Consider the following 12,952-nt stretch of genomic DNA (forward strand, 5'->3'; position numbering starts at 1 on the left):
ATTCACAAGCTTGTCCGAAAAACGTGGCGCACGTTTTGCGCCATTTTCCAAAACCCGTAGCGTTCTCATTTTTCAGGATCTGAGACTCAGTGATGGCTTATTTTTTGCGTCTTGACCTGACGTTCTTAACGGTACAATTTTTGCGCAGATGCTACGTTTTGATCGCCTGTTATTGCATTTTGCGCAAAATTTGCGGCGACCAAAAAACGTAATTTTGGCATTTGGAATTTTTTTGCCGCTACGCCGTTTACTGATCAGATTCATTGATTTTATATTTTGATAGATCGGGCATTTCTGAACGCGGCGATACCAAATATGTGTGTATTTTTTATTTTTTTAACCCTTTAATTTTCAATGGGGTGAAAGGGGGGTGATTTGAACTTTTAGGTTTTTTTTATTTTTTTTTAATTTTTTAAAACTTTTTTTTTACTTTTTTTTTTTATTTTACTAGTCCCCCTAGGGGGCTATTGCGATCAGCAATCCGATCGCTTTGCACAATCTGCAGATCTCAGCTACAGAGCTGAGAACTGCAGATTTGCTGCTTCACTTTCAATGCCGGCTGTATTCCGGCATTGAGAGGAAGTGACTCATGTTAGCCACAGGCGTCATCACATGACCCTGTGCTACCATGGCAACCACCGAAAGTCACGTGATCATGTCACGTGACTTCCGGCGGGGGCGGGGTAAGTCACTGTCATGGCGGCGCCCATATACATATCGCTGCCAAGACTTTGGCAGCGAAATGTAAGGGGTTAATGGCCGCGGGTGGAAGCGATTCCACCCGCGGCTAGCAGGCACACATATCAGCTGTTGATAACAGCTGATATGTGCGCCGATCGCCGCCGCCGACCGGCGGCAGGGGGCGGGGCTTACCGGAACACGATCCATGACATATCTAGTACGTCATGGGTCGTTAAGGGGTTAAGATGCACCCCATATTTTCTTCCCAAATTTTTGGGAGGAAAAGTGTGTCTTATAATCCGAAAAATACGATACCTTATACTAAATTTGACACAGTGGGAACCAGTCCCAAAATCAGGAAATGAAATCTACACTTGCTATGAGGCATGCTATCATTTTGTAGCTTTAATTTAAAAAAAAAAAAAAAATCTACATTTTTTTTATGTTTTGTACACTCCCAATAAACCATGGTCATTTTTCTAAAAAAGTTGTACATTTGTGCACAAAAATTAGTAGTGATTTTTTGGAAGCCCAGTTTCTCTAAAACTGCTGTAAACGGATAAAAAAAAGGGGTCCATGTCCATTACCTGACCTTTTAGTCTACAACCAATGGGTTTGATGGTCCACTTTGTAAATTACCAAAAGTTTAGATGCCTGGCCAGCCCTTGATGACCAAGATTCTGTAATCTACTTGATTTTTATATATGCCTTTAATGAGATTGTGTAAATAATAGTTTCATTATGCAATATGTATTTATATAATAACAAATCATAAAAATTGTGATTACATGTCCACACAATGAGCAGCGGTCATCACACGGTTAGCACGGATGAGAGTGCCTCCACAGGTGTGGTACCAATATCCACCAGACAGATACTGAAGGGTTACCTGGAGAAAACCAAGAAGAGAAGACATCACAAAAAACGCAGTATTGTTATAGACTAAGATTAATGGATGTGGCAGCTCATAATTATCATAGGAACATTTAGCTTAATGACAATTTTTAGTAAAAGTTTTTTGGTATAGGAAAAAAATATACAACCACAGACCCCGTGTAACCACACCAGCACAGGACCTCAAAATCCAGCATCTTTACCTCCAAGGTCATCTCAGACCAGCCACCCGGACAGCCGATGCAGCAATTGGTTTGCAAAACCAAAGAATTTTTGCACAAACTGTCAGAAACCGCCTCAGGGAAGCTCATCTGCATGTTCATCATCCTCACTGGGGTCTCCACCTGTCTGTAACTCGTCATCGTAACTGATTTGCTTTGGAAAATGTTGAATTAGATGGCATCTGGCACATTGGTGAGGTGTTCTCTTCACGAAAGAATCCTGGTTTTCACTGTACAGGGTAGATGGAAGACTGTGTATATGGCGTTGTGTGGGTGAGGGGTTTGCTGATGTCAATATTGTGAAACAAGTGGCCCATGGTGGTAGTGGGGTTATGGTATGAGCAGGCATATGTTACGGACAACTAACGTAGGTGTATTTTATTCATGCCATTTTGAATGCAATGAGACACTGTGACGAGATCCTGAGGCCCATTGTTGTGCCATTCATCTGTGGTGGAGGACAAGGGGCAGGCAGTGATTGTAGTCGTGCGTGCAGGGGGACGACAGGTCACAGCACATCCTATCATTAACCCCTCGTCTCCCCATCACCGCACCACACACAGGAGGACTCCGAATCAGTTTCAGGCAACACCACATTTACATTCTCAGGAAATAAAGTGCAGTCAAAGTCTATTTTCTCAAAAGAAGCCAACTTTATTTTCTGTTATTTTCCACATCATCTCGGTCCGCGCTTCGCCGGCACCAGTACTCTTCCCATGGGGGTTCCTTACAACTTTTCCTCTCATACATAATTTAGCAGCAGTTCGTATCTCTGTCACCTGGGTACTATCTGTCACCTCTAGGCCTCTCCTTCTATCACTACGCTTCACACTGGCCCGAACCGGATCATGAAGTTTGTTGAACCACTTCACACCACCCACAGGGGACACTAACATGTATAAAGGACTGCAACTGACAGGGCCCTCCCATCCATGCTCAGGCCACCCTTCTACCTGAGGGCACACTGACCTTTCAGTGAGTGAGGAATTCATTGAGTATTAGCAGCCAGAAGAAACAAAAGCCAGACCCTGACTGTAAGACTCAACCCCTCTTCTTGGGGACTGGATCCCGCTTACGGCCGCAGGGGTGACCCATAGGATCAGAATTGTCATGGTGGGTTTATTACTCTTACATCTTCCCAGGGACTCTCTTCGCCCCTCCCCATTGTCTCTCTCTTATATACCCGTATCTTCCTCCTCCTACTTCTCTCCCTCTGCCCACCCAGGTGCCAGGACAACTGTGCTGCAACACTGCCACCTGGTGGTGATATTACACAATGCATTTACATTTTTGTTTCACAGGACATCAGTGTGCCATGCAGGGGTGGACCTAACCCTAATTCCCCAACACATCCACGACCATCACCTCATGTGGCAGTATGATAATGCATGGTCTCATGCTGAAAACATCCCAGTTCTTGCATGGCCAGCATACTCACTAGACATGTTACCCACTCAGCATGTTTGGGATGTTCTGGATCGGCCTATACAAGAGTGTGTTCAAGTTACTGCCAATATCCAGCACCTTGTTACAGCCATTGAAAAGAAGTGGACTAACATTCCATAGGCCACAAACAACAACCTGATCAACTCTATATGAAGGAGATGTGCTGCACTGCATGACGCATATAGTGGACACACCAGATATTGACAGGTTTTCTGACCCCACCCGTGGACTCACCCACTACTGTAAAACTGCACATTTTAGAGTGGCCTTTAATTGTGGCCAGCCTAAAGCCTGCTTTACACCTTACAATTAAGCATACGATATCGTATGCGATGTGACACACCCCCATCGTATGTTCAATTTGTTGCACAAACGATTAATTGCCGTCACAAGTACATACCCTTCCATACGACCTCGATGTGCGCGGCGAACATCCACTTCCTGGAGTGGGAGGGGACGTTTGGCGTCACAGCGACGTCACAATGATGCCGGCCAATTGAAGCGGAGGGGTGGAGATGAGCGGGACGTAAACATCCCGCCCACCTCCTTCCTTCCGCATTACCGACGGGAGCCGCGTGACGCAGGTAAGATCTGTTCATCGTTTCCGGGGTGTCACACACTTCGATGTGTGCTGCCTCGGGAACATTGAACAACCCGACGTGCAATTTTTAGCAAATGAAAAACGTGTATGCGATGAACGGTTTTACGTTCAATCGCAATCGCACGTAGCTGTCACACGCTACAACACCACTAACGATGCCGGATGTGCGTCACTTACGATGTGACCCCGCCGACACATCATTAGATATGTTGTAGCGTGTAAAGACCGCTTAAGGCACACCTGTGCAATAATCATGCTATCTAATCAGTATCCTGATATGCCACGCCTGTGAGGTGGATCAGCAAAGGAGAAGTGCTCACTAACACATCTTTGAGTTCAGCTCATAAAAAATGGGAGCAAAAAGAAAAGTGATGCATTTATATTGTTGTTCAGTGTATATGTGACGCTCTGGCTTATCAGGTCATCACAGGGTATTGTGCAATCTGCCCTTCTGTGCAATATCCACCTCCTCCTTTTTTACGGGTCCCCAACTAATGGTGTTGCCAACATCAGCCAATCAAAATCCTAGGAACACTCTGCACCACACCCACCAGACACACCAGTGGACGGCCTAAGTGGAATAGGGTCACCCACCCACGTGAGTACGCAAGTGACCCTTTCACCCCTAACGGCACTCCACAACACCATCACCTAGTCCCGGGTCATTCCCCCTACCCGTGGAGGGGTTAAAACACCTAGGTGCCGACTCCATCGCCCCCGGGTACTCCCAGCTGTAGCGGTGGTACTCCACCTTACCACACACTATGGATGGCTTCACGAACTTTAAATATAAAATCTCCTGTAAATACCCCCTTTATTTGATTGGTCGCACGACCCCCGGGTCCGGACGCCCCTCGAGCTACCGCGGATCCGGATCTGAGCAGCCCGGCTGCTGTGACGGGGGCGGCACATATATATGTAAATGCAGAACCTTGAAAAATTATTCACACCCACAAATTTAAATGTTTTTTGTTAGGATTTTGTGTGATATACTAACACTACATAGCACAGAAATATGCTAGTGAACAAAAAGCATAATAGTGTCTTATTAGTTGGAGCGGAAGCAATTATATTTTCTTAGTTTGTCCTGATGAAGAAAACAGATGACTTTGAAACACATGGACAATAAACCACAAAAATCCATCTTGTCTCCTGGGAATTCTTTGGGAAAATATAAAATGTCTCAAACTTAAAAATATAAAATGTCTCAACTTTCAACTTTATTACATATTAGTAGAACAGAGCAATGGAAAGGATCCAGCTGGACTCCAAAGGGATAAATAAAAAATGCTTCATTATTTGTATCAACTCGATTGAAAATAGGACCTGAGGAAGGCGTCCCGCCGAAACGCGTAGTGGTATACATCTGCCATTCATCAGTATGAACAAGCCGGTCTTTACTTGAAAAATGGATATATATTTCTAATCGAGTTGATACAAATAAAGAAGCATTTTTTATTTATCCCTTTGGAGTCCAGCTGGATCCAGTCCAATGCTCTGTTCTATTGCCTTCTAGGCTTGCTGCCGTAATCTGTGCCGGACCATGGGAGATTAACAGGAGGATATATTCAGGCTTGTCTCTGCAGTGGTGAGTGGTTTTGTTCCTTTTTATATATTTTGTCTATTACGTAATAGTGATACCAACCTGCCAGGGCCAGGCATTCTTTACTGCGTTGGAGTCTCCTACCACACGTCCACCTGCATTCTGTGGAATCTGTTCAAAATAGCGAATGTCTTGACCAAGACATTGTCCTGTGGGCAGAATAATACTGATATTGAAAATTGCAGAAATTAAGTTTTCAGTTTATGTTCAGTTGTATATACACTAAATGGTAAATTACTTGTCTATTCCATGTCCAATTTATCCAAGAACACATATAATTGCTCATGTTACTTTTAATAATCATTTTTCATAATATGCTTTGAATTTTTAATTAGTTCTATTAGGATACAGTATATCACAAAAGTGAGTACACCCCTCATATTTTTGTAAATATTTTATCTTTTCAGGGGACAACACTGAAGATATGACACTTTGATACAATGTAAAGTAGTTAGAGTACAGCTTGTATAACTGCAAATTTTGTGTTCCCTTTAAATAACTCAACACACAGCCATTAATGTCTAGACTGCTGGCAACAAAAATGAGTACACCTCTAAGTGAAAATGGACAAATTGTACCCAATTAGCCATTTTCCCTCCCCGCTGTCATATGACTTATTATTGTTACAAGGTCTCAGGTGTGAGATTTACACCCAGTATGCTGGGCAGTAGAAATGGTACTGTGTAGTATATATATTCAGAATAATACATAAACTGAGAATTAAACCCAGTATACCCGTCAGGAGAAGTGGTACTGTGCAGTGTACATTTATACAGAATACAATAGATAATAACAATTATGCAATGTACACAGGAAAGAAGTGGGACTGTACATACAGATGCTGAGAATTACACTCAGTATACAGGACAGGAGAAGTGGAACTGTGCAATGTATATATACTGAATTATACAGAAACTGAGAATTACACCCCGTATACAACACAGGAGAAGTGGTACTGTGTAGCGTATATTTAGAGAAAATAATAAAGATAAGAATTATACACAATACACAGGGCAGGTCAAGTGGTACATTAAGGTGTATAAACAGAATAATACAAAAACTGAGAACTCCATCAAGTATACAGGACACGAAAAGTGGTACTGCACAGTGTATATTTACATAATACAGATATTGAGAATTAAACTCAGTTTGCAGGACAAGAGAAGTGGTACTGTATACAGAATAATACAGATACTGAGAATTATACCTAGTATTCAGACAGTATATACAGTGCTGGCCAAAAGTATTGGCACCCCTGCAATTCTGTCAGATAATACTCAGTTTCTTCTTGAAAATGATTGCAATCACAAATTCTTTGGTATTATTAACTTCATTTAATTTGTCTTCAATGAAAATAAATAAAAAAAATTGTCATAAAGCCAAATTGGATATAATTCCACACCAAACATAAAAAAGGGGGTGGACAAAAGTATTGGCACTGTTTGAAAAATCATGTGATGCTTCTCTAATTTGTGTAATTAACAGCACCTGTAACTTACCTGTGGCACCTAACAGGTGTTGGCAATAACTAAATCACACTTGCAGCCAGTTGACATGCATTAAAGTTGACTCAACCTCTGTCCTGTGTCCTTGTGTGTACCACATTGAGCATGGAGAAAAGAAAGAAGACCAAAGAACTGTCTGAGGACTTGAGAATCCAAATTCTGAGGAAGCATGAGCAATCTCAAGGCTACAAGTCCATCTCCAAAGACCTGAAAGTTCCTGTGTCTACGGCGCGCAGTGTCATCAAGAAGTTTAAAGCCCATGGCACTGTGGCTAACCTCCCTAGATGTGGAAGGAAAAGAAAAATTGACGAGAGATTTCAACGCAATATTATGCGGATGGTGGATAAAGAACCTCGACTAACATCCAAACAAGTTCAAGCTGCCCTGCAGTCCGAGGGTACAACAGTGTCAACCCGTACTATCCTCCGGCGTCTGAATGAAAAGGGACTGTATGGTAGGATACCCAGGAAGACCCTACTTCTTACCCTGAGACATAAAAAAGCCAGGCTGGAGTTTGCCAAAACTTACCTGAGAAAGCCTAAAATGTTTTGGAAGAATGTTCTCTAGTCAGATGAGACAAAAGTAGAGCTTTTTTTGGAAAAGCCATCAACATAGAGTTTACAGGAAAAAAAAAGAGGCATTCAAAGAAAAGAACACGGTCCCTATAGTCAAACATGGCGGAGGTTCCCTGATGTTTTGGGGTTGCTTTGCTGCCTCTGCCACTGGACTAATTGACCGTGTGCATGGAATTATGAAGTCTGAAGACTACCAACAAATTTTGCAGCATAATGTAGGGCCCAGTGTGAGAAAGCTGGGTCTCCCTCAGAGGTCATGGGTCTTTCAGTAGGACAATGACCCAAAACACACTTCAAAAAGGACTAGAAAATGGTTTGAAAGAAAGCACTGGAGACTACTAAAGTGGCCAGCAATGAGTCCAGACCTGAATCCCATAGAACACCTGTGGAGAGATCTCAAAATGTCAGTTTGGAGAAGGCACCCTTCAAATCTCAGGGACCTGGAGCAGTTTGCCAAAGAAGAATGGTCTAAAATTCCTGCAGAGCATTGTAAGAAACTCATTGATGGTTACCGGAAGCGGTTGTTCACAGTTATTTTGGCTAAATGTTGTGCAACCAAGTATTAGCCTAAGGGCGGCTTTGCACGTTGCGACATTGCACGTGCGATGTCGATGGGGTCAAATCGAAAGTGACGTACATCCGGCGTCGCAGTCGATATCGCAACGTGCAAATGCTTTTTGATACGATGAACGAGCGCAAAAGCGTCGTTATCGTATCATCGCTGCAGCCTCCGACATTTCCATAATGCCGGTGCAGCGACAGGTGCGATGTTGTTCCTCGTTCCTGCGGCAGCACACATCGCTGTGTGTAAAGCCGCAGGAGCGAGGAACTTCACCTTACCTGCCGCCGGCTGCAATGAGAAGGACGGAGGTGGGCGGGATGTTTACATCCTGCTCATCTCCGCCCCTCCACTTCAATTGGCCGCTTGCCGTGTGACGTCGCTGTGACGCCGCACGACCCGCCCCCTTAGGAAGGAGGCGGGTCGCCGGCCAGAGGGACGTCGCACGGCAGGTATGTGCGTGTGAAACTGCCGTAGCGATAATAATCGCTACGGCAGCTTTCACTAGTTATTGCACGTGCGACGGGGGCGGGACTATTGATGCAGCATCGGTAACACATTGTTACCGATGTCGCAGCGTGCAAAGCCCGCCTAAGGGTGCCAATACTTTTGTCTGGCCCATTTTTGGAGTTTTGTGTGAAATGATCAATGATTTCATTTTTGTTTCATTCTCTTTTGTGTTTTTTCATTGCAAGCAAAATAAATGAAGTTAAAAATACCAAAGAATTTGTGATTGCAATCATTTTCAGGAAGAAACTGAATATTATCTGACAGAATTGCAGGGGTGCCAATACTTTTTGCCAGCACTGTATATATATATAAGAGAAAAAAAGCACTGGTTGGCACTGCTCCAGAACATTGAAGGGAGTGCTATCCAATGAAAAACATCCGAGAGCCCTATGCTGTGTTATATGTCAATATAAGCAAACCCTAGAACTAAGTGCTGCTTGCAACTGCTGTATATATATTTTAGGAGGCTGTGAATGCTGTATATAAATTATAGGAGGCTGTGACTGCTATATATATTATAGGAGACTGTGATTGTTGGATATATATTAAAGGAGACTGTGACTGCTGGATGTATTATAGGAAGGGATGACTGCTGATATATATTTCATAGGACACACTGCAGCTGCTTTATACATTAAATAGGTTCCATATTGGGACTCACCCAGAGCCCTGAGATGGAGGGAAGATCAAACACTGCAGCACCAGCACCCGATGTGCAGAGAAGCAGAATTCATCTTCTCCAAACGATTTTGTGCGCCACGGGCAGCGATTTGCCCGTGACGCACAAATGACGGGGCGGGTACACTTGCAAGCGATATCGTTAACGATATTGCTGCATGTAACACCCCCTTTAGACTCTGATCATGCACTGTGCTGCACAAGAAAAGGATAGTGTGTGTGCCCACTTAAAGGAAACCTGACAGCTGATACATGCTGCCTGATGTACAGCTTGCATGATTTCACCCATAGATGTTTAAAGGGAACCAATCACCGGGATTTTTGTACATACTGTAAGCTAAAGCCAGTGTTATACTGGCACAGTAACATCTTAATCCCAGTGGACAGAAGGACCAATGCCGACGTCACGCCCATGTGACCAGAAGTGGGCATGGCCTCATCAACATTGCTGAAACCAGGAAGATACCTTATTCTTCTAAGTCCACCTGGGCATAGAGTTAATTGTAATAGAAGCGGGGCTCTGGAGGTAAGACCCCCAGATAAGGGTGTGCAGGGGGGCGAAGCCCCCCTTGCATGAGCATAGTGGATGAAAGGAAACATCACCATGCTGTAAGGGGTGGGCAGACCCCTTACAAGGAAGCACAGGTTTTCTCTGAAGTGGTTAATGCTGTCCCCATAGAAACTGTAGAGGAGGGAGGAGGAGCCGGCAGCTTAGAGAGAGAAGTGTGTGTGTGCTGAAGGCAGTTGTGTCCGGGACGGGAGAGAAGAAACAGCCAGGGGCAGAGTGTGGAGCTGAGTGGGCAGAAAGAAAGAAAGAAAGAGGGGAGCTGGAAGAACAGGGAAGCCGGAGAGAAAAGGAGCGGACGGAACCTCATAGTGCGAAGCAGTCCCGGTGTGGGTCCGGGCTGTGGGTAGCCAGAAGTGGGAGCCGGGCGAAGAGGAGTAGTCAGGCAAGTCACCCACTTGAGGGGACGCTAGGGCAGGCTTTCCCTCAGCTGAAGGAAGCGTCACAGCACTGTGTTTTAATACTGCCACGTGTGGAGACTTGCGAAGAATAAAACATGTTTGTTATTTGCATTGAACCATGCCTGAAGAGTATTTGTGCGCCGGACAACACCTGCACCACCACACTCTGCCCCACCAAGTCAGTCCCCGACATTGAAGTAGTGATGGAGCCAGGGGTGAGCCTTGATTCAACTAAGGCCACGACTACTAGGCTGGAGGCGCCCCTGGCCACTCACTACATGTGGCGTAGTCGGCAGGATCCGGATCGTATGCGAGGGGACCCGCTCAAAGAAGATGGAGACCAAGTGGTGCCAAGGGCCCCTGATCCGGACTTTCAGCGAAGATTTCCAGTCCCATGGTGGGAAGAAGAAACAGTGCCTGAGGTGTTGGACCGGGCACAAGATGGCGGCAAGATGGCCGTTGTCTGTGAAGACACAGAAAGCGCGCGCAGAATTGGCGCCAAAAGAAGAGCCTGGGGCTGGCTGGTGCCGAAAAAGAAGTTCGGAGTACTCCGCCCAAAGAGGGGAGGTGCCGGTCCCAGGGCACGAAGAAAAACATGTGAAGTGGGCGGTGTTTTGAAGAAAAAGAAGAACCACCGCGGAGGGGTCGATATGATGTGTGAGACTGGGGGTGGAGTACACCCAAGAGCGGGAAAAGTGGGCCCGCCTCCACTTCCTCCAGCATCTCCACTGACCTCGCCGCCATTACCAGAAACGCTGACTCCGAGCAAGATGGAGACTCCAGGAAGACAGCAAGCTGCGGTAGCCGCACTAGTAGCGACTAGCCTGGGCAGAGGACGCCCGAAGCAGACTGCGGCTGCGGAAGGACCCACCCTTAACCTACCGGCTGTGCCAGGAGGACCGGAGCGGCCCACTACACAAGAGGCCGCACAGTGGCAACAGGAAATCGAGTGGGAGGAATGCCAATACCGGCAGCGGTCGCAGCAAAGACCGGTGCTAGCTGAACTCTCCCACCCGAGACGTTGGAGCAACCCGCCAACTACGAGCCCTTCCGGAGGCTGCGCCGGTTGCCCGGACAGTCCCTGTCGGAGTACGTGCAGGCCCAACGAGCCGAATGGCAACGTGCATATCATCCGGAGTGACTTTTCAAGACCGGAAGATGGCGGGCCTGTTTTTGTTCAACACCGGCGTTGTTTTGAGCCGGAAGAAGGTGTGTTGTTTGTAACCGTTCAAGTTGCTGAGCCCGGAAGAGAGCCTGATGCTGGACTGAGCCAGGGGCTCCCTCCGCGTCGTTAAGAAGATTTTTGCCGAGCTGTGTTCCTGCCAGCTAACGTCTAAGACCGGGAGTGCTGCAAAAGCCTCCGGACAGAAACTCCACTAAGACCGGGAGTGCCTGCCGACGGCCTCCGGGCACGACTAAGACCGGGAGCTTCCAGGAGGAACTCCGGGCGCTGGACTGGTGTGCCCTTGCGGGTGCCCTCAGGTGAACATGTTCGCAGTTTCATTAAAATGACTTTGTTTAGTTTTAAAATGTGATTTTAGATTTGTGCCTTGCCGGGAGGCTTAGGCTTAAACAGGGGAGGTATGTAAGGGGTGGGCAGACCCCTTACAAGGAAGCACAGGTTTTCTCTGAAGTGGTTAATGCTGTCCCCATAGAAACTGTAGAGGAGGGAGGAGGAGCCGGCAGCTTAGAGAGAGAAGTGTGTGTGTGCTGAAGGCAGTTGTGTCCGGGACGGGAGAGAAGAAACAGCCAGGGGCAGAGTGTGGAGCTGAGTGGGCAGAAAGAAAGAAAGAAAGAAGGGAGCTGGAAGAACAGGGAAGCCGGAGAGAAAAGGAGCGGGCGGAACCTCATAGTGCGAAGCAGTCCCGGTGTGGGTCCGGGCTGTGGGTAGCCAGAAGTGGGAGCCGGGCGAAGAGGAGTAGTCAGGCAAGTCACCCACTTGAGGGGACGCTAGGGCAGGCTTTCCCTCAGCTGAAGGAAGCGTCACAGCACTGTGTTTTAATACTGCCACGTGTGGAGACTTGCGAAGAATAAAACATGTTTGTTATTTGCATTGAACAATGCCTGAAGAGTATTTGTGCGCCGGACAACACCTGCACCACCACACTCTGCCCCACCAAGTCAGTCCCCGACATTGAAGTAGTGATGGAGCCAGGGGTGAGCCTTGATTCAACTAAGGCCACGACTACTAGGCTGGAGGCGCCCCTGGCCACTCACTACAATGCTCATCAACAAAGCCCGTCACATCCACAAGTCCTTCTACCCACTGGGATTTAGCCACAACTATACTGGCACTATCAGGCTGATTCTCTACATACCTGTAATGGTCAGCTCGGATGTTTAGGTTTTGAAATCCAAGAAAGCAAAGTTTATAAAATTAGCTGCTTGTTGAGTGACAGCAGCAAAGGAGCAGATAATATATTCATAATTTTCCCATGTGACCTGGTATCCAGCTTTGTTGGCTGAGGCCCCACCCCTTCTGGTCACATGACCTCACTCAGGTCCTGCAAGAGACAAAGTGAATCGTTCATATAATGCTTATTCTAATTATAACAGAGGCAGGTGATAACTATTAATACCCCCCCTCAGATATTATCTGATCCTTTGCTGCTGTCACTTAACAAACAAGCAGCTAATTTTATAAACTTTACTTTCTTGGATTTCAAAACCTAAACATCCGAGCTGCCCACTACAGGTATATAGAGAATCAGCC

At 46.1% G+C, this 12,952-nt stretch overlaps 1 protein-coding gene across 1 annotated transcript in view; it reads right to left on the reverse strand.

The window, feature by feature from the left end:
• The window catches only part of LOC142289956 (chymotrypsin-like elastase family member 1), a 40,891-nt gene that overhangs the window by 19,405 nt on the left and 8,534 nt on the right, over positions 1-12,952 (reverse strand). Inside the window, exons 2-3 of the mRNA XM_075333900.1 lie at positions 5,489-5,612; positions 1,470-1,570 (exon numbers count right to left, since the gene is read on the reverse strand). Of these exons, the coding sequence (XP_075190015.1) occupies positions 1,470-1,570; positions 5,489-5,612 (225 nt within the window). The remainder of the gene's footprint in view (positions 1-1,469; positions 1,571-5,488; positions 5,613-12,952) is intronic.

The sequence above is a fragment of the Anomaloglossus baeobatrachus genome, chromosome 2, assembly GCF_048569485.1.
Source record: "Anomaloglossus baeobatrachus isolate aAnoBae1 chromosome 2, aAnoBae1.hap1, whole genome shotgun sequence".
In the NCBI taxonomy this organism is placed as follows: Eukaryota; Metazoa; Chordata; class Amphibia; order Anura; family Aromobatidae; genus Anomaloglossus; species Anomaloglossus baeobatrachus.